This window comes from Kogia breviceps, chromosome 9 (assembly GCF_026419965.1).
Source record: "Kogia breviceps isolate mKogBre1 chromosome 9, mKogBre1 haplotype 1, whole genome shotgun sequence".
Lineage (NCBI taxonomy): Eukaryota > Metazoa > Chordata > Mammalia > Artiodactyla > Physeteridae > Kogia > Kogia breviceps.
In genome coordinates, this window is record NC_081318.1 from 40,778,425 (window position 1) to 40,804,826 (window position 26,402).

Sequence of the window (26,402 nt, forward strand, 5' to 3'; positions counted from 1 at the left end):
GGCAGGGGAGTCAAATCCAAGAGGACTGGCAAGCAGGACTGGGTGATCTGGAAAGGCTCAATTGTAGACAGGTATCATTTATTTTTTTAATGAGGACTGAAACTCTGCTCATTACATTTTTGGCAAACATCAGCTTAGAGTAGGGCAGAGACTCTCAAATTCTGGGTGTTATCAGAATCCAAAGTGGTTACTGAAAAATTGGGGTTGGAGCTTGAAACAGCTTGAGGGAAGTTAAATTAGTTTAGGGATCCAAGAGACTGGCCCAAGGAAAAGGAGAAAGAGGGTTCTTTGTTGGAAGCTCCTGCTGAAATCTAGCTTAGAGCATGTCAGATCCCTCATTCCTTGTTACTAGTGAGCAGTGAATTGTGAGTTGTGATTACAACCACCTTCCCCGGTAACTGTGGACAGCTTCACAGGACTACCACATGTGGTAGGCCCCTCTTCATGCCCACCACTGCTTCTGGTGGGACAGTGAGCCCTGGGAGCTTCTGCCTCCATCACATTTACAAGGGGTTAGATTAAAATGTAAAACTGTCCTCATGTTTATTGATTTATCTAAGTCCCAGCCACTGATGGGTCAAAAACACTGCATCAGAGCCAGTCATAATGGAACCTGCTAATATTAGGTGGTTCTGCCACAGATACCTAAGAATCCAGGGGCTTAAGCTCTGGAATATTCAGAATGACATTGTGTTAATGCTTCCAAATTTATCAGAATTGCATAATTACAATTACAGTGGTACATATGCTGAAAGCCAGAGTCCGTGTGATGTGCACCCTGAATAGAGGACTGGAGCTGAGCTCCAGTACCTCTGGAGGTTGGCAGTTATATATTTGACAATCAGGAAAAATGCATGTTAGGGGCTTTACTTTTTTAGTTTCGCATTATATTTGTTTGCTAGTGCTTCCATAACAAAATAGCACAGACCAGGTGGCTTAAAGAACAGAAATTTATATTCGCACAGTGCTGGTGGCTGGAAGCCCAAGATCAAGGTGTTGGCAGGCTTGGTTTCTTCTGCAGCTCTCTCCTTGATTTGCTAATGGCCACCTTCTTCCTAAGTCCTCACATCATCTTTCCTCTGAGTACAAGCATCCCTGGTGTCTCTTTGTGTGTCTAAATTTCCTCCTCTTATAAGGACACCAGTCAGATTGGATTAGGACACACCCTAATGACCTCATTTTAACTTAGTCACCTCTTTAAAGGCTCTATCTTCAAATACTGTCCCATTCTGAGGTACTGGGAGCAGGGATTCGACATATGAATTTGGGGGGGGGGGTGCAATTCAGCCGGTAAGACTCATCAAAGGGACACTCCCACCTTGTGCTCCAGAAGAGAAAGAGTAAAAACTGATACTATGTATTGTCTGGTCAACATTAGGACTTTTCATCTGTGCTGTTGCCAAGCTATAATTCGTCTTGACTTACTGAGTGCCCCAAAGACTGATCACTGGGGACAGGAGGTCTGAATTATATCTCTATGTTTCACATGTCAATACTGAATTTACTTTATGTGCACCACAGTAACTGAATTCTTTTTTTTTCCTATAGTGTATCATCCTCATTAATATTTTAATTATTTATAATCTGTAAGCCATCCCAATTTGTTACATGCAGCCAGATTTCAGACAGATGAGCAGAACTCAAGACCAGATCTTGGGTGGGTTCCAGTTTGCATTGCCTCTTACACTTTCCCATCACGCTATGTTACTGGGAAGGGATGATGTTTCTCTGAATCATCTTGGTGTGTGCCCTCATCACCATTTTATATAAGTTTTAGGTCATGCTACACTTAGGGATGGAGGAAAGAGGGCACTGGAGCTGTACAACCTCCTCCCTTGCTTCTGCAGGAGGAACTAAGAACTCATGCTAAGAAGCTGCTCATTTAATGCACAGCTATTTTCAGATCTTTTACTCAGATGAAAAAGAAAAGAGCAAGACACTTTTCTTATAAGGAAACCTGGCTTCTCAATTAAACTTAAACAAGACTTTAATTAATTAACAGGAAACCTCTGGAATATAAACTGCACAAATTAAATAGACCCTACAATTTGGAAGGCATTTACTTATGACTCCTGGGCAGACTTCCAGCTGGGAAAGGCAGAGGTTTCCTGAGCAGGACCTGTGGAAATTTTTAGGAAACACTGAAGAAATGTAGCTGGAATTTTTCTGCTTACTTTGAGCTGTAATGAGATTCAAAGAGAGACTTGCCTGTTTGCCATTGCCCAAGGCTGAGCTTTTAAATGTCTCTCTCCAGCTGGTACCAGGAGCCACGATGGATGGAAAAATTAGCCACAAAGGAGCAAGGGGAAGTGTCACTTTGGCAGAACACAGTGTCTAAAACTTGAATTTTAATTTTTCCATTCTTATGGAATTTTGAAATTCCATGTCTAGTTTCAGCTTGAAACATCAATGTAGAAGCAAATAAATTTGTGGGGAAACTTGTTTCCCCAACCTGAGCCAGGAAATGGTGCCCATTAAGGAATGGGCAGTGGTTTTTTTTTTAGAAGATTTCTCAGAAATTATATATTTTATTTTATTTGAAAGAAAAAATATTGTACCTGCAACTCTAAATCCACTGTAGTGAATAACACTGCTTTTCTTTGGGTTTCAATAAAACACTGTGTTCTTTGTCTATGCTGCTATGCACATAGACAATTGGACAGTTTACCCTGTGCCCTTCTACTGGTCAATCATCAGAAGAACAGGGGGAACATTTCCAAGAATGAAAGGATCCTTATAGTTTCCCACTTGGCAACATGACAGGAAAATTATGCCCTTGGAATATGACTAAGCAGTAGCAACACCCTGGCAGAAAAGTTAAGAGTGAAAGAAATTAAATTCATGTATTTACAAAAAATCATTTTTTTGAATTAACTTTCTCTCCTTAATAAAAAAGATATATTTATTGTTTAAAAAATAAATGTAAATAAGCAGAAGGAGAATAAGAGTCATTTGTAATCTGCCTTTCCAGAGACAAATATTTTTAACATCTTGGTGTATATTGTTTTTGTATATTCTTTTAGATACACACACACACACACTGGCTTTACTGGCTTTACAAAGGAGAATTATTCATGCTCTCTGTAGCCTGCTTTTTGCACCTAACAATATTCCCATGTGATTAAATATTATTCCCCTCATCATTTTTGTTATCTGCCTATTAATTCATTTTTAAAGCTCTGTTGAGGTACAGTTGATATGCAATGTAATAGGAGAATTTGAAGGATATGCAGAGTAGAATTAACCATTCCCCTGTTGTTGGATATTTACACTGCTTTCAGGTTTTTTCAGGATTATGAACATTCTCTCATCAGTTTTCCTTTCAGCAGAATCTCTGTGAATATTTATTCTGTTGGAATAAAATTCCTGATTCAGAGGAAATACACATGTTGAAGCTGTGTTAAAATAAGAACAGACCCATAGCTTGTTGATGTGTCCTAATTTGTACTTTACCATTCATGTAGGGGGTATGTCCATTCCTAGCACCCTGGGCAATACTGGGCTGGCATTTCCTTAGGGATTCTAGCTTTCCTAAGAAAGATAGCAGTGAGGTATTTGAGGAGCTTTCACTAATCTGGGGAATTTATAAGTACTTCTTATTTGCTTGGTTGGTTATTTCTCCAAAATTGACTGTATTAGGAACAGGGCAAAGAGTCCCGTAGTTGTTTTAGAGATATGTAAAGCCCTTAAGTAATTGTCTTAAAAACAAACCACATTTGCTGTATAAACTATCAATCCCCTCCCCATTCTGTCATATAGATGACACAGATGAGGATGTTTGGGTGTACGTATAGCTATGTGTGTTTGTGTTTATAAAAATTGTCATTGTTAGCACATGAACAGTTTCATATTAAACTTCGATTTAATATGAAATTAATATGAAATTTAATATTCAGATTGTTTTAATATTCATATTAAAATTTAATATGAAATTTAATATTCAGATTGTTTCCTCCTGGCTGGAATCAGAGCTGTGACTGTTTCTCAGGAGATGTGAAAATTGAGTTATGACTTGAATTAAGCACCCTGAAATGATGTCTTGGCTTTGATGTTGCCTGGCACCCACACTTGAGAATGGATTTGTAGGTTCTATTCATTTAGCAAAGTATATATTATTTAAGTGCTGAATATTCCTGACACTGGGTTTAGGCACATGGGTGTATGTGTGTGCGTAGAAAATACAAACATGCATATGACAGTTTGCGACTACTTGTGACATTTTTTGAAATTTTGTCTTCATACAAAAGATGAATTTCTTTTTTGAAAGTAACTTTGTTAACCTCCATGGACATGGATTGTTGGCTCTAACTCATGCTGTCTCTTCTGAGAATTCAGTGTCTCTTATAAGCCTTGGTGGTTCTGGAAGGTCCAGGCCAGGCCACATTCATCAGCGACTCTTTGCCAGCCGCCAAGCACAGGTCACACCATGTGTGTCTTGCACTTCACCTCGGACAGAGGCCATGGGGAGGAGCAAGTAGCTCCCCAGACAGAGTCGGAAAGAACCTGCTCTGTGTGGTCTGTGGGCCCCAGCTGAGAAGCTTGCTGTGTCTTCCCATCTCCCTCTGCCTGCCTTCCTGGAGCTGCACTTAGCAGAGCTCAGGGAGTTCCAACTGCAGCAGCCCTTCTGGGGCCCTGCCAGAAATTTGCATCACAAACGCCAAAGGGGCCAGCCGTCTAGGGCTTTGTCGGGGGTTGTGTGGCAGAAAAATCCCTTATGCTGGAACTCTGCCTTGCCATCCCTTTTTGCTTTGTTTCTGTGTCTTTGTCAATCACTCCGGTAATGTAAATGAGAAGGGGTCACACAGCCTATTTAAAGAAGAGATTATCTTCTGCTAGGGAAAAGATGCCATAGCTTGGGCTCTGAGGTGAGGGTCTTCTGATCACTGTGAAACATCAGTCTTTTGAGAATCATTTGTTCTCCAGATATGTTTCTTTTTAAAGTGGGTATATATTGAGAGAGAGAGAGAGAAACTCAGGAAAACAAACATCACTCACAACAAAAAGTTCATCTTCTGCTTATGTTTACTCTGAAGCCAAAGTGAGGAAGTCGAGAAGTAAGAAACACTGTAACACTGTTTAGGCAATGAATTTCTTTCTGCACTCTGGTCAGGGAGCACTTTCTAAGGCCAGGGTCTGCTACAGGGGGTAGAACACATATTTAAACCTAAGGATGCTCAGGCCCTAGGCGAGAAAGTTATTTTGGAAAATTGCAGTGATTGCTTTATATATTACACACACACACCCCACAAGCATTAATTTTGTAGCAGTTCTGTTAAAGATTAACTGAGGCATATTAAAAATTTTTAGAGTGTATTTGAGCAAAAATCAGTTAGAATTGGTCAGTGCCAAACTGGAAGTGGTTAGGAACACTCTACCCACCCCGGCTGGTGGGGGAGAAGGGCGACCCTTGTAGAGAAGAAGCTGAAGTAAAGCAAGGGAGTTGTTGGATTGGCTGTAGTTTAAAGTCTAGTTGGCTCTTTGTGATTGCTTGTCCTTAGGTTTCCATTTCCTAACCTGGAGGCATTTGCAGGTTTGGGGTTTTAGATTGCTTTTACAGGCCTCCAGAGCATTAGAACCCCTTCCGGTCTAGAGGCCTCCTTGTTCAATTAATTTAACAGTTCCAGACTTAATGGAAAAGTTGCAAGATCAAGTTTCACCAGTTGTCCTGTTTGTGTCCTTTACAAAGACCTAACTCCAGAGAGCCCCTTGCACCCAGTTGTCCTTTCTTCTCCTAATTGTTACAGGAAGGGAGACTCCTTCCAGGTCTGGAGAGTGGGCTCTTGTCTAAGACTAAGAAATGAATTGTCCTAGGAGACACATGTACTGACAAAGCAAAAGACTTTATTGGAAAGGGGAGTCCGGGCAGAGAGCAGCAGGGTAAGGGAACCTGGGAGAGCTGTTCTTCCACGTGCCTCACGATCTCAGGTTTTATGGCAATCGGGTTAGTTTCCAAGTGGTCTCTGGCCACTCATCTTGCTTGTGCCCATATTTGGTCTGCCTCAGGGTCCTTCCTGGTGGCACGTACATCTCTCAGCCAAGATGGATTTCAGTGAGAAAGATTCTGCGAGGTTGAGAGGACATATGGACTGGCATCTCCTCCCTCCTTTCGGCCCCTCCCAAATTCTCCCAGTTAGTTTTTGGTGGCAGCACCTTGTTTCTCATCAGGACCTCTTGTTGCCAGACAACTCATCCAAGTGCTTATCATCGTGCCTGGCTAAGGCGGGTGGTTTCAGTCAACGGTTCCCTAACAAAATCTCTTGCAGTCGGGAGCTATTCCTTAGTCTTTCATTTTCTCTCACGGCTTTGACATTTTTTGAGATTATTGGTGAGCCATTTTTAGAATATTCCCCAATTGGGGTTTATTAAAAGGTAATTAATTAAAAGATAATTATCAGGGAAAGATAAAAGCATGGCTTTCATAGAGATATAAAATTGAATATGTGTTAAAAGAATGTATTTTACTCATCTGATATGAGGGAACCAGGCAGATGTTTTCACTGGTTCGAAGGAAGAGTCAAAAGGGCACAAATTTAGGGCTTCCCTGGTGGCGCAGTGGTTGAGAGTCCGCCTGCCGATGCAGGGGGCATGGGTTCGTGTCCCTGTCCGGGAAGATCCCACATGCCGCGGAGCGGCTGGGCCCGTGAGCCACGGCCGCTGAGCCTGCGCGTCCGGAGCCTGTGCTCCGCCACGGGAGAGGCCACAACGGTGAGAGGCCCGCGTACCACAAAAAAAAAAAAAAGGGCACACATTTATATGAAATAGAGCGATGGCGAAATGAATTGCAAATGGAAACAAAACTGGTTTTTCACCTGCAGGGAGGAAGTTAATTAAATCACCACTAGGCAGGACAAAATATACATGTGCATCAGTTACCTACAACTTAAAGATTAACAGGGCTGGAATCTGGTAACCCAGAAGAGTAAGCCATAGACTGCATAGTTTCCTATTGAAACCCGAAGTCCTTTTTCTACAGGTTTCTCCAGTGTTTTCTTCTTTTAGAAAACATATGTCTTTGGCTAGAATATCACAGATGCTTGTGTTTATTGCACTGCATCCTATTAATGGCACATGATGTCTCTTTGTCTTATTACTGATGTTCACTTTGACCACTTGTTAAGATAGCGCCTTCCTGGTATCTCCCTGTAATTCAATTTCCTCCCTTTGTAAATAATTAAGAAATAATTTTGGAGTAGTTACACCATGGGAAATGGAAAGTGGTACAAATCAGGTTTGTATATTTTCTCCCAGAGATTTGGCTCTTCAACAATACTAGCACACCACTCTTTAAAGCAATGTAAGCCATTTGTTCCCTGTTTTATTCATTGGGCTATAATCTATCACTATTATTATTTATTTTAATGTCAGATTTGTCCCAGATATGGCTTTGGAAACTTCATCAAGCTGTATTCTGTGTCCTGCCTTGTCTCCCATTATTCTTTGAGCATTTCTGTACTTTTTGGCTCAGCGAAATGTTCCAGGCTTATCTAGATCTTTCCAGCCCTGGACCAAGTCATTTCTCCAAGGAGGCCCAGTTCCTTTTAGTGGAGGGTAGTGTTTGGCTCTTGCAAAAGGGCCCAAACTCTGCTCAGGCTTCCTTCCCCATGGCCACCTACTTCTTCCATTCTGCCTAATGGCTATTTGAAGGAGAAGGAAAGGAAGCTAATATATATGTGGATGAAAAATGTCTGCCTGCCATATCAGTAAGCAAAGGACATTGTGGCCATCAAGCCGTCAGCCACTACAGCTGCCCCCCTCCCCCGAGGGGGTTCAGGGTGAAGAAAAGCAGGATACTGGCCCTAAATTGCTAAGGTACATGTCAAAGGAATGATTTCAATGAGCCCAGACTGTTGCATCTCTTCGTATATGGAAAAGCATTAAATCCGTTAACTTAAGATGTCTGGTTTTTCTTTATTTAACCATAATCTTTTGATGTTCTGACTCCCTGGTTTTTTGCAAAACTCCTATGTGTCCCGGCTCCTTCCTTTCCTCTTTGGAGCCCTCCCTCAGCACTATCTGAGAGGCTGCCTCTGGGATTGAGTCCTCAGAAACTCCAACGAATAAAATATAATTCTCAAATTTTAGGTAGTGCATTTTTTCAATATATATATAAATATGTATATATATATTTTTAAATAAAGGCAGGTTAAGGAGGGGGAAGGGAGCAGGAAGAGGAAGATCACTTTATATACATTTTTAACTCCCCAGTTTTATCAAATACTAGATCTGATCTTCTCAGGGTCAGTTAGGTTTCTGAAGTGGTTACGTTTTATGTGGTTGAAAATATGAAACTTAACTTCTTCCGAATTGAGTACTTACTCTGCACGTGCCTGACATTATAGTAGTTGAGTTACAGAGCAAGCCTTTGCCTTCAGGTAGCTGGAAGGACAGTGAGATGTCCTAAGTCATGCAGCTGATGTATTCTCAGCACTCTGGACATGGGCGCCACCCTCAGTCTGGTCAAGGAAGGGAAATCAGAAGTCAGGGAGGCTTCACAGAGGAGCCTCAAATCAGATGAATTTGGGGTAGGACTTAGCTAGTCTGACAAGGAAGGGAAGGGTATTCCCCCAGCAGAGGGAAGAACACACTTAATGCCAGAGAAATGTGACAGACTTGAGGAATGGGAAGTGGTTTGATAAGGTTAGAAACACTTGTTGCCTAATCTTCTTGACCTAATCTTTAGTTTTTAAAGAAGCATAATTGTCCTTTCTTACAGACATGTATCGTTGATTGTGCACTTTTTTTGCAGACTGCTATCCCAGGGTCCCATCTGTGGTCCAGGAATTATTGCAATGTCTCATGGTGTCTTCCCTCAGAAGGAGCATTTTTTTTTTCTCTTAAGAAAAGAGAAAGTAGAATTAGTGGGCATTTTACCAAAGAAAGATAATCAACTATTTCTCCATTGTTGAGCATGTACTTAAGAACAACTGGACTAGTGATTTTTGGCTCTACTTTTTCATTGAAAATATGCCCCTCTTATTTCTAGGGATTTCCCCCTGTTGAATATATACCCATTCTGAGCCAAATGGAGTGTCCTTGTTGCCTTTACTCATAAGTAAATGCAATAGGTTGGTTCCAGTGGTTTAATCCTCATCTTTTGATTGTTTTGTATCATTAAAAAACACCAATTTATTGCTTGGAGAAATGTTTTGAAATGAATTAAGTTCTCTTAATGACTGTTAAATCTGCCCTATATCTCATCATGGGCTTTCTTCGTGATCTGTAATTTGTGTAAAACTAATTGCTTTCACACATGCTCCTTACATGACTGTTTTTGAATTTTGCAGACGATACCAGAAATTGCAGAAGATCATGAAGCCTTGGTAAGAATTTCTGATGGGTTGATACAGATGATATAACACTTCCTTCTTCTCTGCATAATTAAGCCCTGTCCCCTGACTGATTGTGTAACTATGTGTCTAGATGTTTTGAGTAAGTGATTTATTTTTGCTTTCTTTTTGATGTCCTTTTTTTAGAAAATTAATTTATTTTTTAATTTATTTTTGCCTGTGTTGGGTCTTCGTTTCTGTGCGAGGGCTTTCTCTAGTTGCAGCAAGCGGGGGCCACTCTTCATCGCAGTGTGCAGGCCTCTCACTATCGCAGCCTCTCTTGTTGCGGAGCACAGGCTCCAGATATGCAGGCTCAGTAGTTGTGGCTTACGGGCCTAGTTGCTCCACGACATGTGGGATCTTCCCAGACCAGGGCTCGAACCCGTGTCCCTGCATTGGCAGGCAGATTCTCAACCACTGCCCCACCAGGGAAGCCCCTTTTTGATGTTCTTATGAACAGGTTCTTTAAAAATTTATTTCCCTTTTCTCTTTGCTTTGTGGTAGAAAGAGTATTCTATGTTTGTAACCATAAAATGATCACATCAGGATTGCTACCCTTCTCCTGGAGCAAGGCTAGGCATAATTTTATGTATTACTTTAAAAAAAACCTTTCTGTTTTGTGGCCTATGTGATGTTCAAAGTCAAAAGTCTTTGATTTTCTTCAATGGCTTGGTAAGAAAAAGATCCGCATTAAAAAATATATTTAGGGCTGAAGTATGGAATGAAAATTATTTACTTTCAGTCTGAGAATGTGTTCAACCACCTATATATTTGTGAATTGCCTGATAATTATGTCTGGAAATCTCAAAACTTCTTAGAGTATTCCCTCCTCAGTGCCTTTATTATCCACTAAATAAGGTGAGTCCAAAGAGGATCTAACAAACTCTCTGTAATAGGTTGAACAAAGTCCCATTTTGCTAAGTTGTTAAGCATACAGTTTCAGTTTGAGAAGGAAGACTGAACAGTATCTGAAAATGTGCACCTTATTTTTTAAGCCTTCAGAGAAAATTCTGATCAGTGTATGATAGTGGTCTCAAATCATTCATCTTCCCCTACCCCTCCCACTAGAAGAAGTATTAATTGCAGGAACTCTTAAGTTATTAAATTCTAATAAAGTAGAAATATTGAGTTTTTAGGGTAAAGCTTCTTAAACCTACCTTTGATATATATTTTTAATATAGTAGAAGCACTTAATGGTAATAGCAGTAGAAGCCATCTTTTATGAGAATTTACTCTGTCCTGGGCATTGTCTCAATGTTTACACTCGTTACTTCTAATTCACAATTTTATCCACCATACAAGATGAGTAAAATTAGAATTGTTTCCTTTATGAACAAGTTAAAATGAGGTGGTGTTGGCATTCAAACTGATTTTTTCTCTAACAACCTCATACAATTTGCTAATGCAGAAGAATTTTGGGCTCTGAAGCCAAAATAATTTCTTAAAATTTATCTGCCAGTAGTTTTAATCTTTTGGTATATAGAGGTGTTAGAAGTGTGACTAAGCATGAATCATGATTTCCATTTATCAATCACAGACAAAATCAATGCTCAGGGCCCTGGTAATTGCAAAGTAGCTTAATCAGACTAAGTACCATAGATAATAATTATAAACTCTAGACAAAATATTGCAAACAGAAACATCTAAAAACAAGTGTTTGAAGAAACTGTATAGCAACTGAAAACAGACAGAAAGAAGAAGTAAGTCAATCTTTGAGAGAACAAATAAGCCCTAGATGAGATTTGTGTGTTTGCAGCTTTTTGCCCGAGGATTCCTGCTCATCGAGGTAGCATGGAGTGACAAGAACCCTCAGTCTTAGTAATTTACTAAGAAGATATAGTTTGGGGCTGGCAGAGCAGCTAGATTATTAAGGGGAATCCATGAAAGAAAGGAGGCTTAGAGGGTATGAGACGACACCATATCTATATATAAACTCTGCCAAATCTATCACTGATCACTGAAGTGTGAATATACGTGTGTATGGGAGCCCCAAAGGGACCTGGTAAAATTAGCAACTGGAAATGGAAAGAATTGGGAAGAGATATAAACTGCCACTCACTGAGGAGTTTGGAGTCTGATTCTAGCCAAGTTAACTTCCTACTAGAACAAAAACCAGTTCTTCAGAAGAACAAGGCTTCCCTGGTGGCACAGTGGTTGAGAATCCGCCTGCCGATGCAGGGGACAAGGGTTCGTGCCCCGGTCCGGGAAGATCCCACATGCCACGGAGCGGCTGGGCCCGTGAGCCGCTGAGCCTGCGCGTCCAGAGCCTGTGCTCCGCAACGGGAGAGGCCACAGCAGTGAGAGGCCTGCGTACCGAAAAAAAAAAAAGAAGAACAAAACTGAACTGTGAGCCTTGACAATGTTTCATTCCCAATGTTCAGAATACAGTAAAAAATTACTAGGTATATAAGGAATAGGAAAAGATGACCTATACTTAAGAAAAGAAATAAAGCAAGTAGTAGCAGCCTACCTTGAGATGAGCCAGATGTTGGAAATAGCAGATGAAAATTTTAAAGCCATGTTTATAAATATATTAAAAGACTAAAGAAAAGCATTAGCATATTAAATTTGCAGATGGAGAGTCTCAGCAGAGAAATGGAAATAAGAAATAACCAATTGGGGCTTCCCTGGTGGTGCAGTGGTTGAGAGCCTGCCTGCCGATGCAGGGGTCACGGGTTCGTGCCCTGGTCCGGGAAGATCCCACATGCCGCGGAGCGGCTGGGCCCCTGAGCCATGGCCGCTGAGCCTGCGCGTCCGGAGCCTGTGCTCCGCAACGGGAGAGGCCACAACAGTGAGAGGCCCGCATACCGCAAAAAAAAGAAAAAAAAGAAATAACCAATTGGAAATTATGAAACTGAAAAGTATAATATTTAAAATGAAAAATTCACTGTAGGAGTTGAAGATGGCAGAAGAGACAGTAACCTTGAAGATATATCAGTATAAATTACCCAATCTGAAGACTAGATAAAGTGAATAGTGAATAATTAACCTGTGAGATAGTAACAATTGATTTTAAATACATTTAATTGGGGTCCCAGAGAGAGAGGAAACAGATAATGGGGCAGAAAAATGTTTGAGGAAATAATGACAGAAAATTTCTGAAATTTGTTGAAAAAACATAAATTTTTAGATCTAAGAAGCTTGTTGAACCCAAGTGGGATATATAGAAAACTATGCCTAGAAACATCATAGTCAAAGTTCTGAAATTGAAGGTTGAAAAGGATACCTTGAAGGCAGCCAGAGAAAAACAACTTATTACATTAAGAAAATAAAAATAAGAATGAGAGCTGACTTCTCATTAGAAATAGTGGAGGCCAGAAGGCAACCTCTTAAAAATGCTGAAAGAAAAAAAAAAAACTTGTCAACCCAGAATTCTTTTCTAATAACACTATCTTGAAAATGAAGGTGAAATAAAAGCACTTTCAAATAAAGGAAAACTCAGATGGTTCATTGTTAGCAGATACACAGTACAGGAAATATGAAGGAAGTTCTTCAATTAAGAGGCTTCAGATCAAATTTGAAAAAGCAGGACCCATCTATATGCTGTTTACAAGAGATATACTATAAATATAAAAGAACATGTAGTTTGAAAGTGGAAAAACATGTACCATGTAACTGGAAATAATAATAAAACAGTTGTTTTATTAATATCAGGCACAATTAGACTTCAGGGCAACATATTATCAAAGATTAAGAGAGATAATTCACAATAAAAAATGGTTGGCTCATTAGGAAGACATAAAGTGTTAAATGTGTCTGTACCTAATATAAGGCTTCAAAGTACATGAAGCAAAATCTGACAACTAAAGAGAAATATAGACAAATCTGTAATCATGGTTGGAGATTTTAACACTCTTCTCTAATTTCTTTTTTGATTTCTAATTTCCCTTCAAGAAAGAATTTGCTAATCAGCCCTGAGGAATACAGTTAGCTGATAGCTTCCCGCTATAGCACATTCAGGATCCATAACAGCTTTCAAACTAAGACCATACACGCTCTTTCTAGGCAGCCCCTAGTCAGTGAGCCTGATGAGCATGGTACACATACCAGGGCCTGGCCATTTCTGCCCATTGTGGGACCCCTCTAACAGTCCGTACTTATACTGAGCTTCCTCTTGGGTTGGCTGGGACTGTCAGATCTACATCTGCGTCCTCTTTCCTTTCACAGGCATCAGATCTACCTCACTGTCTGAAGGGTATTCTTACCCAGTCTTGCTTCGTGCCTGTTTATCTTTCACAAGCACCACCTATCTTCCAATAAACCTCTTGCTCTCCTTACTCCATCTCAGCATTAACTGAGGACTAAACTGACACAAAACTGACCTATGAGGAAATAGAAAATCTGAATACCCACATCTATTAAAGAAGTTGAATTCATTTTCAAAAGCCTTTACACGATGAAAATCGGTAACACTGGTGAATTTTATTATACATATGCAGAAGAAATACCAAATCTACACATATGGCTTCAGAAAATAGAGGTAGAGGGGAAAAGTCCTCAATCATTTTATGGGGCCTATGAGGCCAGTATCACTCTGATACCAAAACCTGACAAAGCCAATGCAGGAAATAAAAATTATAGACGATTTAATGAACAGAGGTGCACAACTCCCCAGAAACGTATGAACAAATATAATCAAGCAATGTATAAAAAAGATTTGTGGCCTGTAAAGATTTATCTCAAAAATAGTTTAACATCTGAAAAATCAGTCACTGTGATTTAGTATTTAGCAAAATAAAGGAGAAAACTTAAAGAGAAAAAGCATCTTTATAAATACAGAAAGTAGATAATAGATACAGAAAAAGCATTTCATAGCGTCCAGCAGTCATTCATAAAAATTCTCAGCAATCGAGGAATAGAGGGAACTTCCTCAACTTGATAAAGACTATCTGCAAAAAAGAAAAAGCATTATACTTAATGTTGGAAGATTGTATCCCACCCCCCCAATAAAGTTTGGGAATAAGGCAAATATGTAGCACTTCTAGTCAACCTTGTGCTGTAGTTTTTAGCCATAGCAATAAGTCAAGAGAGAGATAAAAGACATAATGATCAGAGAGGAAGACGTAAAACCAACTCTATTTGTAGAGGACATGATTGACTACATAGAAAATCCTAAGGAATCTACAAAGAAACTGCTAGATCTCATAACTGAATTTAGCAAAGTTTCAGGATGTAACATGAGTATATAAAAGGGACATATATTTTTACCTTAATAGCAAATAACTAGAAAATGAAATTTTATAATTTCCATTTACAAAGTGTCAAAAATCATAAAATTCTAAGGAATAAATTTAACAAGAGACATCAGTATCTGTTCACTGAAAAAAAATATATTGCTGAAAGAAATTAAAGAAGACCTAAATAAATGGAGAATACACCATTTCATGGATTGGAAGACACAATATAGTTAAGATAGCAATTCTCTCCAAATTAGGTTCAGTGAAATAAAATTTTTTAAAAAGAAATTTTGAGCCAATCCTAAAAACTTAAAGGAAATGCACTGGACCTAGAAGAGCCAAAACAGTCTTGAAAAACTCATAAAAATCAGTAAAGTTGAAAGATTTCATTAACTGACTTCAAGGCTTCCTGTAAAGTTAGTTATTAACACAATATGATATTGGTGTAAGAGGATAGACAGCTCCATGGAATAGAATAGAGTCCAAAATTGATCCACAGTTAAATTTTCAACAAAAGAGCCAAAAGAATATATGCTAACATTAAGTAATGCTATGATTCTAAAGGGTAAGGGAATGTCTGAAGGGCAACAGAAATCCATACATTTCAGTGTATATAAGTTTTACCAGAAACAAAATAAAATACTAGGAAAAACTCAAAGGGCAGGGTGGAACTATATTCATTAATTCTGGCAATTAGGGATATATTCAGTATGATTTATTAATAACTTTGAAACTGGTCTTTATTTTCATTTTTTCTCTGCTTCTCTTTTGGGCATGACACCCAATGGAGACATTTGGAGGCACTATTCTTTTATAAAATTAGCAGCATAAAATTTAAATGCTTTGAGATGGGCTGAATTTTGTTGGAAAGAAGAGGGTCTCTACTGAATTGATGAGAAATATTTATTTGAATCATTCCAGCACACATGGTGTGTTGGCTGTGACATGCCTCTCAACCAGCATGTGAAGTTTGCAGTCGGCTTAATTTGTGGCAGTCAGTACTGCAGAATCTTTAGCTTGGCACTTTATAAAAAACAAATAAACCAAACAAATAAAAATGCTCCCCGCATGTGCCGTGTGGTTGCTTTATATTTGTAATCCTTTTAGCCTTGATCTTCTGCACCCAGCACTGATTTCAGAGACAGGACGTTGGCTCCTGCCTTCCCTCTTGGAGCCTGAATCACTCCTCTAGCAGTGAAATAAGCATCTGTGTCAGGGTTCAATAAGAGCTTTTATAGCTGCCTCATTTGAAATGAGATGATTGAGTCCGTTGATTTGGAAGGTAACAAAATTTTAGCATGGCTCTCCTTTTCTTGCAACTAAGGATTTGAAGTTGAATTTTGAAAAAAATTCTCCCTGATGTAAACCTAGTATGCCATCCAGCAACCAGTTATAATGAATTATATATGTCATATATGTGCTATATGTATAATATAGTATATATGCATATTATATATTTTATAATATATACCATATAAACATAGTATATCTAATATATTTATATCTATATATTATATAAGATACATATACATATATATGATTATATATAATATATATGTCTAATAACATTATATCCATAGAGTATATAGTTATATATTTAAATATATTAAACATTATTAGATAATATTTATATAAATTATATAACATTTATATAAAACATTAGATGAACCAAGAGAGCTATCCTTCTCCTGGGCACCTTGGTGTTATGTGAAGAAGCTTCTCTCATTTGTCAGTCGTTCACACTAATGGGTGATTACAAAGCACAGAAAGCCCTAGCTGCAGTCTCAGAAATGGTGCTCCAACTCCTTAACAGCCTTGGAGAGTTAAATCCTGGTCCCAAAAGCAGCTTGGAGATTTGGAAACCAAAACAACACTCTTTCCCTTTTTCTCCATCTTTTTCCCAGGTCCTTGCAGCCTGTCTGAGGAGCCTGTAGGCAGAGCTCTGGAACACTTATGGAGGAGGGACAATCCCCAGATGTTACTAAGGCCATTTGGATTATGAGTCCATTGAGCAAGGAGCAGAGTCATTTTGCCTTCAGATAATTAGACAGCATAAATACAATTTATCGTTTGCTTTTAATGCAGTTAATGAAGACTAATATCATCTCTAGTCCCAGCTACAGGGAATATAAAGAAGAGTTTGATTTCAGCAACGTGTTACTCCTTTTGCACTGCCTGTTCCATTGCTTATTCTTTTAGTGACAATACTGAGGCAGTATTTTTGCACGTGTGGAGGTCACAAATGCCATCCTCCAATGTCTTATAGATGGGCATCTTATAGCAGTTGAGGTCTTTTAGCATGCCAGGTGTAAACAAATGTCAGCCATTCGTTACCACTTGGTGGTTGTTTCTCCTTTTTTTAAGTAAAAAAATTGCTAATATGGTTTATCACTAATATAATAAAATAATAAATTAGCTAATATTGTTTACTAATAATTCTATACATTATTATGTAATAATATTTTCACAGTAATACTAATGCCTACATAATCTGTTAATAAATCTTACTAATTGCTTTTATTTCCTGAGGCAATTTCCTGCTTGGTTTTTTTTTTTTTTGCAAGCTAATGTTTGGATTTTCTTAGGATTCATTGTCTGTAGAAAGAGCCATTCTGGAATTTTTATATAACCTTTCTTGCTAGTATTTTTAATCCATTTTCCACCTTTCTACTTTTTATTTTTTTGTTTTCTTAAAATAAGCTTGAGTTTTCTGGCTTGGAATTTCTTTTTTGGGGTATGATTCTCTGATGCCACCCTGTATGATTGGGATTGCCTGCCTGTGACTCAGAAAAGCCTTAAAAAAAATATTTGCTGCTTTTCTCTCTGGCTTGAAACATTTGGCTTTTCTTGCAATTTTTTTTTTTTTTCTCTCTCTAAGGACAGGGAATTCTTGACACAGTGAAGACAGACATTTGAAAATCATGAGCTTTATGTACCTTTTTAAAATACCACTTTGCATAATGATAATAACTAACATTTGCATACTGCCTTCCATGTACCTATACAATGCTTAGAGGTCTCTAAGTATGGTAGCTCCTTTCATTTCCCCAGCAATCCTCTGAGTTAGGTATCGCCACCACCACCAGCATCACTGTCATCCTCATTTTATAAAAATGAGGCATACAATGTGTCCTTGTCCACTGACAGCTGGAGGGTAGCCTCTGCTGTCTGACTCCAGAAACCAACCACTTAACCATTTCTATCAGGCACACCTCATCCCCTCTGATCTCTGGCAGCTTGGGATCACGGTCCTTTCCTGAGAGCCGCTTCCTCTTTGGTAGGTCTCTTTTCAGCATCACAGCTTCGGAGATGATGCAGAATTTTCCAGGTCTGTTATTGAGGCTGGGCTGAAAACACTAGGAAGAAGGGAAATTGTGAAGCTGTTTTAAAAGAAATATGAGCTTGTTTCCTATTCTATTAATTGAAAATGGATGGGAAGATTCAGTCTAAACACTTTATGAGACTTTGTAGTGTAGCAGTTGTGATATATAAGAGTCTACAGATTAAAAGTCTGAACAACTAACTTTATTTTTAAAAAATAAAGCATATGAATCAGTGTGGTTGTATATAGTGTGGAGATCCTGATGGGTGTCAATGTACTTGAAGAGAAAGTACTTATCTTGAGAGTTTTGAGTTACTATATATTATGGTGATAATTTACAATAGAGGTGAGTTTCTGTAAAAGATTCTCAGTGTTGTTTTGAAAGGACTAGAAATCAAGGTATTGTCTGGTGAGAGTCACGGGTGGAGCTGTTTTAGAAGGCCGTTCTTTTACTTGAGCTTGCCTGACCTCTGCTTAGACTTCTAACCCACTCATGAGACCCTTCCTACAGCCTTTTGAATCACAGCAAGCCTATGGCCAGCAAACAGTTATTATCTATAATATTCTAGAAAGATATTATATAAAGCCTATTAACTAAAGATAAAATGCTGGCCAGTGTAATATAGAAATGAATATGTTTACTTACATATATGTTTGTATCTATGTGTGTGTGTGTAAATGCACTCACCCAAACACACACACACACACACACACACACACACACACACAAATATAGACCACAAGAATCCTTTGCAAAGTGCTAATACTGTTAATAGAATTATTTATAATCTTCCCTGTTGGATACCCAGAGATAATAAAAGAAGCATATTGCCCTCTTCCTAATTTTTGTTTGCTGGGAAGCTTTTTTAAGCTACCATTTACTGAATGCTTCTTTGTTACACATTTTATTAAGTGCTCTACAAGCAGCCCTGTGATGAAATAGATTTCACTATCCAGTTTTTCAGCGGAGAAGACAGAGGCTCAGGGAGATTAGGGACCTGCCCAGTACAACACAGTTCACCTGAGTGAGAGTGTGAGCCCAGGTGTGTCCCACGGAGGCCCTGGCTCCCCTCTGTGAAGCCATCTGCCTCCTGCCTACTGACTCATGTTTGCGAGGACGTTGCCTATGGCCCAGCTGCTTATCCCAACAATCTCTTACAGTTCTGCTTGTATTCATCTTTCTAAAGCTTTCTCACTTCTGTCTTCCCTTGTATTTAGCTCTTGGGCCCATCACCCTTATACCATCTTGTGTTTTCCAGCTTTGGAGACATGCTGTCCTTCACCCTGACGGCCTTTGTGGAGCTGATGGACCACGGAATAGTGTCCTGGGATACGTTTTCGGTGGCATTCATTAAGAAGGTAATTCAGATTGTGCTTCCCAAGGTTAAATCACTTCCTTCTTTTACAGATATTTTTCTCTGATTTGAGCATATTTTAGAGTCGTTTCTTTTAGTTCTTTGTGTTAAAGTGTGAGTGTGGTTTTTGATAGTATTATGTATGTGGGGGTCAGGGCACCTAAATTCTGTACGAAAAATGACGTTTTCGGGCTTCCCTGGTGGCACAGTGGTTGAGAGTCCGCCTGCCGATGAAGGAGACACGGGTTTGTGCCCTGGTCCGGGAAGATCCCACGTGCCACAGAGCGGCTGGGCCTGTGAGCCATGGCTGCTGAGCCTGCGCGTCCGGAGCCTGTGCTCCGCAACGGGAGAGGACACAGCAGTGAGATGCCCGCGTACCCTAAAAAAATAAAAAATAAAAAAAATGATGTTTTCTCCCCACTGGGATCATAAGGGATTGTATAATACATGAGAACCCATAGTCAAGGAAAATCAAAGTGACATGTTAAAATCAGAGAAGCGTCTGCTGAGCCCCTGTTCTGGACTCTGCTGTTCTCAAGATCTAAATAGAGTTCCTGCTGTCCTTCCCGATCCTTCCCCCCTTAACCAGGTGTGCAGGCAAAGGGAAAGAGGCAAAATATACTGATTATTATATGACTGGGTCTGAAGCAGGAATGTAAGAGAAGAAGGTGTGCTTGGATCCATGCCTCTTAGGCCGAGTAAGCCTGCTTACTGGTAATCTTGGTGCAGTAAATGTCTCTGGGATCAACTAATTTGATTGGTTCCCACTTTCCTTAGGAGGAAACTAACGAAGGTACAGGCAAAGGTGGACCTGGTTTGGGGAGAGAGGGCAGAAGAGGCCCCTACCATTCCCAGCATTTGAATAGTAATAAAGACGTGTCTGCAAATTTACAATTCTGTTTCCAATCTTCTAACCAAAAGTGAATAGCCCCGACTTTGTAACTATTAAATGTAGTATTAAATCAAGAATCATTATTATTTATTAATTTGTTAACTTATTTTTCCTCTCTTTGTATTTGTGAAATGGTTTATAAATGTATTGGCATCTTTCTTCCTGCTGTTTTTTGGAATGAGGAGTTGTTTGGAATTCATACATTTATCGTATAGGTCTAGATTCCTGTGAAGGGTTGTCTAAAATAAAGAATTTCAGAGAGTCTGTGCAAATGCTGGAAAATCAAAGCAAAATCCAGTATGAATCACTTGAGTTTTTAAAGGCTTTTATTCTGAAATCATGGTAGACTTATAGAAAATTTGCAAAAAAAATAGTACAGAATCTTCCATATAACCTTCAACCAGTTTCCCTAAACATTTTGCATAATAATAGTATTATTATCAAAACTAGGAAATTAAAAGTGATGTAATACTGTTACCATTATTTGATTTCAGCAGTTTTTCTACCAATTTCCTTTCTCTGGTTAAGGACCAGATCCAGGATCCAAGACTGAATTTAGTTGGCATGTCTCCTTAGTGTCTTCTAATGTGGCAGTTCCTCAGTTTTTCCCTGTCTTTCATGACCTTGACAATTTTGGAGAATACTGGTCAGTTATTTTGTAGAATGTCCCTCAGTTTGGGTGTTTTGATATTTCCCTCATTGTTAAATTAAGGTTATGCATTTTCGGCAAGAATATTAGAGAAGTAATGTTGTGCCCTTTTCAGAGCATCACATTGGGGTATGAGATGTTAATATGCTTATTAATGGTGATGTTGACCTTGATTATGTGGATAAGGTGGTATCTTCTGGGTGTCCCCACTGTGAAGTTATCTCTTTTCCTTTTGAAGATAGTCAGTACCTGGAGGGAGACACTGCCTTGAATTGAAGAGCATAGAAGAGCTCCCCTAGTCTGTTCATTGAGGGTGTTGGGAACAGAAGCCCCACAGATTGAACGCCTTCATGATGTTGCCTATTTTTTTCAGAGGAGGGCCAATTGGGAGCCCAGGGCCTTCTTTTTTTTTGAGGTACGTGGGCCTCTCACTGTTGTGGCCTCTCCCGCTGCGGAGCGCAGGCTCCGGACGCGCAGGCCCAGCGGCCGCGGCACGCGGGACCCTCCCGGACCGGGACACAAACCCGTGCCCCCTGCATCGGCAGACGGACCCTCAACCACCGCGCCACCAGGGAAGCCCCCCAGGGCCTTCTTGACGCACCTCTGACTCCTTTTTTCCTACATAAGGGCATAAAGCCAAGAGAAACAAGTAATGGGAACCACCTAGAAAACATACAAAGAAGGATGAAGCCTCTTTTTGCCTGTATTTGTCAGTGGTATGAATTGCTAAAAAAAAGGAGAAATGACTAGAAGAGAAAGCCAAGAAAATCCTGATGTGTTAGGAAGTACTTTCCTTTGGTGGTGACAGGAAATGCAAGCATTAGATTATGAATGCAGAGAACAAATTGCTGTATGTTTTCTTTCCAAGATAAAAGTTCTAGAGAAATGGAATATAATTCAGCCATAAAAAGAATGAAATATTGCCATTTGTAGCGACATGGATGAATCTAAAGATTATCATACTAAGTGAAGTAAGTCAGACAGAGAAAGACAAGTATGATATCACTTATATGTGGGATCTCAAAAATAGTACAGGGCTTCCCTGGTGGCACAGTGGTTGAGAGTCCACCTGCCGATGCAGGGGACACGGGTTTGTGCCCCAGTCCGGGAAGTTCCCGCATGCCGGAAGTTCCCACAGTCCGGAGCCTGTGCTCTGCAATGGAAGAGGCCACAACAGTGAGAGGCCCGCGTACCACAAAAAAATAATAAAATAAAAAATAGTACAAATGAACTTATTTACAAAACAGAAACAGACTTACAGACATGGAAAACAAACTTATGGTTACCAAAGGGTAAAGGGGAGAGGGATAAATTAGGAGTATGGAATTAACAGATACATACTACTATATATAAAATAGATAAACAACAAGGACCTACTGTAGAGCACAGGGAACTATATTCAATATCTTATAATAACCTATAATGGAAAAGAAGCTGAAAAAGAATATATATATGTGTGTATATATATATATATATATATATATATATATATATATATATATATATACACACACACACATATAAAACTGAATCACTTTGCTATACTGATACTAACAGAATATTGTAAATCAACTGGACTTCAATTTAAAACAAAAGTTCTAGGGAAGTAAGTTCAAATCTAAAAATGCTAGATTTTGCAAATTTTTTATACTTAACAGAATTTTTCAATTCATTCTGAATTTATGGCAGGCCTTTCTTTCCTACATCCAAATTGCTTTGCTTTTCTGATATTAGAGCCTCTTTTGCTATAAAAACAGTGCTGTTCTGAACGTGAGTTCCTTGAAGTTATGTTATGCTTTCACCCACGTTATCTCTTTTGATCCCCACAGCAATCCTTTGCAGAACACAGCAGTTAGTCTTGCTATTCCTGGTCAGGAGATGAGGACACAGTGGCTTGGGGAGATTGAGTGAGGTTATAGAGAGCGGGGTGTCATTGGTCCCCCGGGTCGGGGCTCCCTCCCCCATCATCTTGCACCTGTGTTTTAAGTGATGGAAAGAACAGTTCCTGAAGTATAGTCTTGTTGAAGCAGCGTTACCTGTTGTTCAGTCCTCCCTGACCTCACTGGTGCAGAGTTAACTGATTTCTTCTGCTCTCCATTCTCCTTGGATCTTGTATATGCCTCTGTTCCAGCACTTACCACATTTCTGAGGACTTCTTGTTCTTTTGACTGGCTCTCCCAAGAGACCATGAGTCGTTGGAGGGTGGAACCATGGCTTTCTTCCTGTCTCTATCCTTAGAACCTGGCATAGAGTAAGACCTTAATACATTTCTGTGAAATGAATGAGTGAAATTTGCTTTGGAAGCATTTTTTTAAACCCTAGAACTTGAAGAAAAAAGAAGAATACTGTGCCACTGTATTTAAATATATTTCAATTAAAACTTCAGTTATGAATATAAAGGAATTACAAAGCTGTCTTTCTTTAAATGATGTGAGACGTGGTTAGAGAGAATGACAATAATCTAATTTCCTAACTGCTTATGAAAACAGTTTTCATTCACTGAAATTAAATAAAAATCATATTAGATCTAAGGAAGCAAAGACTAGCAGTCTTGGCAGTTTCAGTTAAAAATTAAATATTTTTCAAAAGGCAGCACGTTTAATATATGCCATCCTCTTTCCTAGTCATTCTGTTTCCTTTGCATTGCTACTTAAATCTCAGCTCCTTATGTGAATTAAAAAAAAAATGGTCATCAGAAAATGACTTTATAATTGATAGTTTTTGTAAGGTTAACTTTTTTATTCATTAGCTGGATCAAATTCAGCACTTTGACAACCCAGGAATTGTATACAGGCAACTGTCTTTTAAATGGAGCTTTATCTAGACAAAAATCAACTAGGAAATGCGCTGACAAAAGATGCCTATCTCTGTGGTCCAGACTTGGCTTCCTATTAATGCCAAATTCATACGACTTTGGAGCAATATTTTTCCCCTGCCAGCCTTGGTCTCCTTCTCCACTATCTATTTCGTTATGTGTGAATCTAGATTCTAGTTTACAAACTTTTTCTGTAATAAATAATATCATTTCATAAACACTTTGAAACTTGGAATCCCTTGATGCCAATTTATAACGTTGTTGCTTTTGAAAGACTTGGCTTCTTAGGGAGAGAGTCAGAAGGCATGGAGAGGAAAGAAATGAAAAAAAAAAAAAAAAAAAAAACCTAGAACTTTCTGTGTTACCAGTTGGTTTTCCCCTAGCCAAGTATAATATCAGTGATTTTTCTTGGAAGGAAAGTTTTATACAAATGCTCTTGAAACGTTAGCTCTGCAGGAGGGCCTGGTTCACCCTGCAGTATTTTCAGTGCCTGGATAAACATCCAGCCAGTTTCAGCTTAGAGACCCAATAATTTTTGCCTCTTAAAAACTTGAGAGGGCTTCCCTGGTGGCGCAGTGGTTGAGAGTCCGCCTGCGGATGCAGGGGACACGGGTTCGTGCCCCAGTCCGGGAAGTTCCCACATGCCGCAGAGTGGCTGGGCCCGTGAGCCATGGCCGCTGAGCCTGCGCGTCCGGAGCCTGTGCTCCGCAATGGGAGGGGCCCCAACAGTGAGAGGCCCACGTACTGCCAGAAAAAAAAAACACGAGAGATTTATGGGCCTCTGCCCAGATAATTTAAAATATGGGAGTGGAGCTCCATGTTCTCTATGGATCTTTTTAGTTTTGATAACTTAGGATAATTTTAAGATCTCAATCTAAGTGATTCAAATAAGTGTTTATGTAATTTTAATAACTTGTATCATTGATTCATGTGATGACCCTTAGCTTCTTAAAAGTCACCCAGATATTCCTATGTTTTATTTAGGTAGCACTTTTAAATGAGTGGAAGCATGTGGAGGTAATATATATAATTACTGTTAGCTCCTCCTACCTCTTTTTCCCTTTGATACAGACCTACTTTCAAGAAGCAGTCCTTTGATTGATATAGGCTGGCTCACCTGTGTTGACCAAAAGTACAGAAATGGAGCTGGGAAAAATTTAAAGGCAAAGGAAGTCATTATTGACTTTTGGGGAGACAAGGAAAATTAAAATTTAACCAGACAATCTTTAACCTTCTATAGCTATACTACGACCTATAGTTTTTAAACTAGCCGTAGAAAATAACATTTATACAGTCACACATTTGCCCATGCACCAGTAAGGAGCCTGTCTACAGTCATCATGTTTGCTCAATCAGCCCTGATGCCTTGGTTATTAGTACTCATTAGTTGACAATATTGGGTCATTTAGATGTCTAGTTAAAACTGTTGACAAATCAGGCAAAAGATAGAAGTTAGTTTCAAAAAATGACTAGTATCTCCTACAGAATTGTGCATAGGACTCTAATGAGTTGTGTGCCTGCTCTCTGCCAGCTTAGTGTGTTACACAAAATTTTGTACCCTGCTTCAGGCTTGCTGAAGAGATGGGATCTATGTGTCAAGGAAGAGCTGAAGTGATGGAAAAGAGTAACTTTAAACAATACCTTGAGGAAGGTAATGGATTAGTTTCATGAGAGAGAAATATATAAAAATGGCAAATGGAAATGGAATATGTATGTGAGGTACAATGTCTGAATGAAAGCAAAGGGCATAGCCTGTTTTGCCATCATTGTATAAGCCTGTTGGGAGCAGGTGAGAGCTAATAATTTGCAGAGAACTTTAAAACCCATTATAAGAAAGTGTGCTTCATACCAGGAAAACATTCAGAGTTTTGACTGAGTATTTCAAGAAAGGAAATACTGTCACAGGATATTTATGGAAGTAAAGGGTAAATTTGTATTATAGGGAAATCTTGAATATAGAGGAAACTGAAGAAGATGCTGTCTTAGTAACCCAGGAATGAGTTGGACCATGGGCCAGTGTTGTGTATATACAACTGAATGTGTATCATAGGGGAGACATTGCAAATGTGTCCATGGAAATAGAAAGTAGGGAACTAAGACTATTAATCACTAATGATTATAGCAAACTTCGAGAAGGGAGATACTTGAGAAGGCAGGAATAAGAAGTCAATGAGATTGATTTTTAGCCCATTTAATTTTAAGCTTTGTTGGAATGTCTAAGTGGAGGTATACTTCTGGATGCCAAGAATAAGCACATAACATACTTCACAGTAAATGACTTTTTAATCTGTCTGTCTGTGCTAGATTATAAAGGCCTTGAAGTTAAAAATCATGTGTGTTTGCTCATCTCTTGATTTCCAGATCCTAGGTCAGTGCAAGCCTGTTTCATAGCATATGGTCAATACATATTACTTAAATGAATGCAAAGAAGGGATGAAGGCTAGACGGGAGTGGGGGGGTGGTTGACCATCAGCTTTCAGCTGGAGGATTCTCCATGGAGTCTTAAAGATACATCCAAATTTACTAAATGGAGACAAGAAAAGGAGCATGGAAGGAGAATAGAATTAGTGCAGAGAAATCAGTTATTGTCAATGCACTTCTTTGTGAGTTCTTCAGTTTTCTAATAAGTGCCAAGAATTATACTGGGACAATGAAAAATGTTTGGGGTGGTGCTGGTGGGGAAGTCAAAGAGTTTATATTCTGTTTAGAAGAGATCTAAGTTAGGTGTTAAACCATGAGCACGGTATGAGGGTCATTGCATTTGGGGGAGAGAAAGTTGGCCTTAGAGAAGGAAAGGTGGCATGATAGATATCATAGGGGAGCTGACCCAGGCTATGAGGATTAAGGCGAGGGCTTGGCAGGGGCA

The 26,402-nt window shown here is 39.2% G+C and overlaps 1 protein-coding gene across 9 annotated transcripts in view; it reads left to right on the forward strand.

The window, feature by feature from the left end:
• Positions 1 to 26,402, forward strand: part of ELMO1 (engulfment and cell motility 1) — an 803,227-nt gene that overhangs the window by 392,530 nt on the left and 384,295 nt on the right. For all 9 annotated transcript variants that reach the window (XM_067042328.1, XM_067042327.1, XM_067042330.1 and 6 more), the window contains 2 exons: positions 9,285 to 9,320; positions 19,085 to 19,184. In XM_067042328.1, the coding sequence (XP_066898429.1) occupies positions 9,285 to 9,320; positions 19,085 to 19,184 (136 nt within the window). The remainder of the gene's footprint in view (positions 1 to 9,284; positions 9,321 to 19,084; positions 19,185 to 26,402) is intronic.